The sequence below is a fragment of the Tupaia chinensis genome, unplaced genomic scaffold (assembly GCF_000334495.1).
Source record: "Tupaia chinensis unplaced genomic scaffold, TupChi_1.0 Scaffold000473_1, whole genome shotgun sequence".
NCBI classification, from domain to species: Eukaryota; Metazoa; Chordata; class Mammalia; order Scandentia; family Tupaiidae; genus Tupaia; species Tupaia belangeri.
In genome coordinates this window covers 2124792-2132040 of record NW_006159982.1, presented here as the reverse complement: position 1 = coordinate 2132040, position 7249 = coordinate 2124792, and the positions used below count along the sequence as shown (strand labels likewise).

The window sequence follows — 7249 nt, the reverse complement described above, 5'->3', positions numbered from 1 at the left end:
GAGACAGGGAAGGAGGGTACAAGAGAAAGTATCCTCATGGGGAAAGGTCCCACCACAGTCTCTTCTCTATTTCTTTTTGGGATTTTGAGCACCCATACACGTGCGCTTACTGTGGTTTCCAAGCTGCTGCGTATGGAACTCAAACCATGCAGGCAGCCATGCAGGATACAGCCACTTTAACTTCCACTGCTCCAGTGGGTCTGAGCTTAAACTATCTTAAGGTTTAGTTCACAATAGCTTCATAAAGGGTTGCTTTTTCTACTCAATCCTACAAAGTAATTTCTGCTTGTTATTTTTTTTAAAAAAGAATTATTTATTAATACTTTTAATTTGCTACAGGGCACATGCGCTCACCAGAAAGAGAAGGGTGGGGAAGTGAGAAAGAAAGCCGCCAGGTCCGGGTGGCAAACTACAGTCAATCATGTGGGAGTACAGTGCTTTCATCACCATACCACCTCGCTGCTTGTCATTTTTGTAACTATATCTTCACCTCTGGAATCATAATCTTAAAAATTGTAATCTTAAAAATTACACAGATGGCGTAATGGTTGGGGCACTGGACTTTCACATGGTCAACAATAGTTCAAATCCCAGACCAGGTGGTTTGCTTTCACATTCCCTTTCTCTGTCTCTCTCTGGTCAAATTAAAAACTAATACAAATAAATCTTTAAAAAAATTATAAAATTTATCATGCAGAAACTGTAGTTGATTATAATACACTACTACTGTTTGAAATAACAGAAGGGACAGGAGAATTGAACAAAGATATAATAATAATACATTATTAGAGAATATTATGACATCACATTTTATACATAGCAGCTTCTTTATTTAAAATCACAGTGATTTATAATACTTATTAAGATAACAATTTGGGGGGACCAGCAGGTGGAGTGGTGGTTAAGGTTACTGGTTTCCCACATGGCCAACTGCAGTTGGAGTCCTAGATCTGGCGGCTTACTTTCTCATTTTCTCTGTCTCTCACTGTCCCTCTTTAGTAAGGAAGAAAAGAAAGAAAAAGAGAAACAGAAAGAGAGAGAGAAAAAGAAAAAACAAATGACCAATTTGGTCTTAAGTATATTATAGGTCCCTAATACATTTTATTTTTTATAATTTTATTTATTCATTTATTTTAATTTGACCAGAGAGAGAAACATACGCACACACACAACACACATACACACATACACACACACACACACATACACACACACACACAGACAGAGAGAGAGAGAAAGCAAGAAAGCAAGTCACCAGGTCCAAGACTGGAACCGTGGTCGGTCATGTGGGAGTGTCCAGCACCATAACCACTGCTCCACCTGCTTGTCAATAAATAAATAAATAAACTGTCGAAAAATATAGTTTAGTTACACAAAAATCATTTTCTGGGGACCAGCAGATGGCATAATAGTCATGTTGCTGGACTCCCACATAGCTAACTGTGGTTCAAGTACCGGACCCAGTGGCTTAATACTCACGCCAGCTCATGTGTGTGCATGCCCCAAATCCCTAGAGAATAGAAGAGACTGAAGCGTGGTCAACCCCCTTGGGAGGTGATTTCTCGCTTTCTGTCTCCATAGTGAACACATACACCGTATGGCAAAAAACCCTCTCTAAAGAAAAAAAAAATCATTTTCTGTAATTAATTCATTTTAACAGTTACTAATGACTACATGCAATGACCTTTGATGGAAAGAAAATGTATCATCTCTCAAAAGAGTTTTATTCACTATTGTCATACGAGACATGTTGAAGTAAAGACATCCAAAAAAAAATTTTAAATATCAATAACACCAAGCAACATTAAAGTGGAAAGCAGTAGCCTTCTTAATGCTACTAATAAAAATTATGCTTTTTTCATTTGACATGCAAAAAACCACAGACCACAGGTGGCGTAGTGGTTAAGGCTTTAGACGCACATGGCTGACAGTGATTCGAGCTCCAGGCCCCGCCACTTGAAACATTCCGGGCACGTGTGTGTACATGCCCAAAATCCCAAGAGGAGGCTGGAGGAGAAGGGACTGCAATGCAGTCATCCTCCCTGGGAGGCGATCTGCCTTCTGTCTCTCTGTCTCTGTCTCAAGAGCACACGGTGAGCAGATGTGCCCAATGGGGGGAAAAAAGATCTCTCCAAAAAAAAAAAAAATTGGTTTTAGGTTTGCTGCATAGTGTAGGCAGTAGGGTGTCACTGGATGATAATGGACACATTATGGAAGGCCCCAGGTTCAGATCCCAGGTAGACCTGAGCACACCGGGCTCACCTGTGAGTCCTGGCTGACTAGAAAGTTAGGGAGAGATCTGTGGTATAGCAAGACCCTGTCAAGGTCCCCCATGTGTCCATGTGTCTGTCTCTCATTAGAAAAATAAACCATAAGAAATCATTTAATTTTAAAATGACAGCCATGTTAAAAGCTCAATTTGTATCAGGCCAGAAGTCCATCACTTTTAAAGACTTCAGTCAATGGAGGGACGAGCAGTTAGTGTAATGGCTATGTCGCTGGACTCCCATGTAGTCGACTGTGGTTCGAGTCCCGGACCTGGTGGCTTAAACTCACGCCAGGTGTGTGTGCGTGCGTGCCCAAGATCCTGAGAGGTGAATGGAGGAGAAGGGATTGCGGCGTGACCATCCCCCCTGGGGGGTGATTTCTCGCTTTCTATCTCTCTGTCTCACTGTCTGGCAAGCGCATGCACCCTATAGCAAAAAACCTCTTAAAAAAAACAAAACAAACAAACAAAAAACTTCAGTCAATGGAAAAGGAAAAGGAAACTAGCCTCTTGACCGTCTAGGATAGTCAGGGGCAATGCAAGATATATCATGTTTTTTACTCATTTTATCCTATGACATCCTGCCAGGATAGCTGAACCTAGTTTTATCAAGAAGCCAGAACTAAGGGAAATAACCACAGCTGAATTTACATAGCTAATAAGTGGAAAAGTTAGAATTCAGTTCGGCCGTCTGCCATTAACTTCATCACTTGAAGTCTGAACAGAGATCATTTAATCAGAGGCAAGCAGAAGAATGCTGCCCGGGCCAGTGCCGCTGATGGCAGCAGAAGGGCAGCCTTCGTGCTGTGCGAGTGCTGTGCTCAGGGAGTGACTCCGAACTCGTGGAGTTTCTCTCTAAGTGAAAGTACACGGAAGGAAAAGAAACATCTAAAATAGGACCTGAAACATGGGCACTACACTGCAAACACTGAGACCATACATATAGTTACTACTGATGGACATTTTTGTAGTTGCTATTGTTGAACACTTAATTGCTTGATCATTTTTACTTTAGAAGGGGTACTGATTGTCTGAAAATCTGTAATAGGTTTTACTAGAGATTATAAATAATGTATACAGATTTATATGTTATAAAATGAATAAAGTCTTTTTTATTTTCTTTTTTGTAGTGAAGAAACTCAATGTTTACAAGAAATATCTAAGTTTGGCCATAAAAAAAATTTTGGTGTTCTTGTCCTTTTTCATCATTAATCCTAACTATCGACAGCTATTACTAAAAAGTATTAAATACTAGACAATAAGCAGTAAGTACACTGGCTTAATTTCCAAAAGTAATTTTTTCTTGACTCGTGACATAGCACTTGAGAAGGCAGAGGAGCACTCTCCATGGGTCTGGTCATACCACAATGCCCTTCTTCCTGTCCTCTAGCCCATCAGATTTGGGTACTTGGTTTGCCCTGACCAGACCAAGGATTCAATCGTGGTCGTCACGTAGAATCCAGCTCCTCTTCAGTAGTGCATTACTGCTGCACGAAGGAACCAGCTGTCTTAATTTTTAAGTTGTAATGATCATAAGATTCAAACAGACCTCTCTTGACAATTTGTTTCTGGTAGACTCTCTTATCAATCTGCCAAGTTATCCATATGTTTTAAAGACAAAAGTGACTGCCATTTACTGTAAAAATATTTTTCCAGTAGAGTATTACCTTTTTCCAGTAGATGAAAGTCTTACAAATAGTTTGTTAGTGATGGGAACAACTTTCTGAATAAACACCTGTTGATCATCTCGTTCTCCAAAAGGCCCTAGGTCAAAAACAAGAAAATGTCAAAGAAGTTAATTAATATTTAGCATGTTACATCTTCCAAAAGGAACATTAATATTTATTTTTTTTAAAAAGGTTTCTCAGGCCTATCGAAATATGGTATTAAATTCCAAGTCAAAACCAGATAAAAAATGCAACAGTACAAGTACTTCAACTTCCATTAACATCTTTTCATGGAAATATATAGTATTTCAAAATTATATTTTATGTACTGAGACTAAAAGCTGAAGGCAATAATTTGCTTCAGGCTCTACATTAACAGTACTAGAAGGAGACTTGATAAAATATTTACTATCTTTTGGGAATATGCTTAGATTATTAGGACTTAAAAAAAGATGTAGAAATTAAGTTAGTTCATGTTTTTATTTTACTTTTTTGAAAAGCCAAATATAAAATTTGAAAATATAAAATGAAGCATCATTAAATAGAATTTATTTCATTGGAGGCTTTCATTAACCAGACTTCTTCCTTTAGTATTTTCTTTTTACGAAAAGATGCAAATTAAGAAGAATCAATTTCATAGATGGTTACTGGTAAACCTCAAAAGAAAAACATCAACAAATGTATGAAGATCAAAGAACATGAGTCCTGCAAGGTTTTCAAATTAGAAAGACTATTTCCACTTTGTTATACTTCGCAAGGCAGGTGAATGGCCCATTCTACTTGAGATAGATTTTAATCAATATAAAGGAAGTGCTTTTATGCCAAACTTAAACATAATTTTAGTAATTCTTTTCCCAGTCATAAAAAATTTTGTGTTCAACAAAATGTTGTACAATGCTTTTGCTGATGTAAAATAAAATATTTAGGGACAATACATCCCAAATTATCTCATATGAATAATATCTAATGGCATCTTTATGAATGGTTAGTAAATAACCTATATTGTACTTGCTATATGCCACAGTGATTTCCTGACAAATGTAACTCATTTTGGTCATGATAATAACCCTGTAAGTACTATTATTATCTCCACTTTGCAGATGAGAAACCTCACATACCAAGAGATTAAACAAAGATGTCATAGGTCCTATGTGATGAAACTAGAATTCAAACAAACCCATGCTTATCTGGCTCTAGACTTCGGCTCTTCACTATATTATGCAGTTGCTCAAAAACTAGACAACTTTTTGATGTCTGCTTCTATTGAGACGAAATGATGGTCTATAAGATGACTATGGAACTATAGCTTCTCTTCTCGTAAACTGTATATTGACCTGAGATTCTCCCATAACCTAACTCTTTATACTTTGTCTGTCAACACCATTCCAGCATCCAATTTTTAGTTTGTCTAAACAAGGGGTCCCAAGTCCTAGGGCTGGGATGGGTGCCCATCTATGACCTACTATCCCCTCCCCACCTGACCCCAGGCCCCATGGCAGTGGTAGGCAGCAGGCAAGTAAGGCTTCATCTGGGTTTGCAGCCACTCCCCATCACTCACATTGCTCCTGGGCTCCACTTCCTGTTGAATTGGCTGCAATATTGGATTATCATGGGAATGGGAACCCTATTGTTCTGATAGTTTTATTGTACATCACCATGTGGCAGTGGTGGAAAGGGGGTGCATGAGGATGTGGTACAGTTGGGTCATCCCAGGATGAAAGCCCCCCATCCCCTGGTCTGCAGAAGGATTATCATCCATAAGGCCAGTCCCTGGTTCTGGGAAGTTTGGGGACTGCTGCTCTAAAAATCTTTCCTTCCTAAACTGGCTTTCTTTGGAACACAAATATTCTCAGATTTTTCCTATCTTCCGTGGGAAAAAGGGAGGAAGGATAAAATAAGCTTTGTACTTCCTTCCCTTCAACTAGCTTCATTATTTCTCACTTTCATTGTTACTTTTGGTATCTTTTGCTCCTTTACCTACTGCAATCTAATTTCCACCCATACCACACAAAACTGGACTCTATTCTGTTCCATGGATCGATATGTCTACCTCTGAGGATAAGAAGAGACGAAAAATTCCCCTGTTCCCTTTATTTTACTGGGCTTTACTATTAATTTACAGGGCTGTTTCTAAGTATCTTTTTATACACATAATGCATCCTCTCCCTCAACAACTCATCTACTTCCAATGCTTTCAACTGTTTTGTATGATGATGACTCATAATTTCTAGTTAAAATGCTCCTTTAGAGGTCCAACCATTATACCCTCATACCACAGGATGGCATCCCCAAGCACCGTCACTCAAAACTTTTAAGTCTGAATTCATTTTCTTTTTCTAGGTTAAGTCCCTCTTTTTTTTTTTTTAAATTTTGTATACATATACATATCTATATATCTATCTATATATACATATATATACACACACACATACATACATATATATATATATATATTTTTTTAGTTAATGACACTCTGTTACTCTGCTTCCAAGTAAGACTCCTAAGAGTCATCTTAGACTCTTCCTCTTTCATACTTGAGACATTTCATGAATCCCCACCATGACCTGAGGTTCTTATGTAATGTTTCTTCCTCTTCAGACTAAATTCTTCCTTTCCGATTTCCTTGTTTCTCTGTTAAGTCTTATTACACATTCATAAATTATAAATTATGTGTAACACGAATCTAGAACTATTCTAAAAATTGTTCAAAATATCCACCATTAAGATAAAAATCTAAATCCTTTAGTTTGATGTACAGAGGTTTTCCTGAACAGGCCCCTCCCTACCTATCTACCCAGTCTCATACTATTAGTCCCATTCACACAACCTGAAATCCAACAATTAATGACCTTCTTGACATTCTCCAAACTTGCCAAGTTCTCTGAGCCTCTATGCTTTTAATAAGCTGTTTTCTTTGCCAGGAATGTCTCAACCCCAGAACCTTCCACACCCACCAAATGTCTGCCTATCCTTCATGTGACAATTCAAACCTTTAGCCTCCATGAAGTGTTCTCTGTCTGAATGTCAGTTTCCATCAAAATTAAGTGGGGATAATATCTATCTCATAAAATTGTCAAGAAGATTAAATGAGGGTGTAGGTTACAAAACCTAGCATAAATCCTGGCATTATCACCCTAGGTGCTTTTTTGCCCAAGGTCCTTGAGCATAGTGTGCAAAATACAGTTGTTATCTTTTTATTCAAACCAGTCATTGTATTGTGAATTGATAGTCACTGAATGTTTTTAGATTTGTAATATCTAGAGCAAAAGTACTCAAATTTATTAAATAAATAAAAATATAAATTTCCTGTCATTAG

The 7249-nt window shown here is 37.8% G+C and overlaps 1 protein-coding gene across 1 annotated transcript in view; it reads right to left on the bottom strand.

Moving 5' to 3' along the window:
- The window catches only part of KCTD3 (potassium channel tetramerization domain containing 3), a 103512-nt gene that overhangs the window by 15714 nt on the left and 80549 nt on the right, over positions 1-7249 (bottom strand). Inside the window, exon 21 of the mRNA XM_027774710.1 lies at positions 3934-4030. Within this exon, the coding sequence (XP_027630511.1) occupies positions 3934-4030 (97 nt within the window). The remainder of the gene's footprint in view (positions 1-3933; positions 4031-7249) is intronic.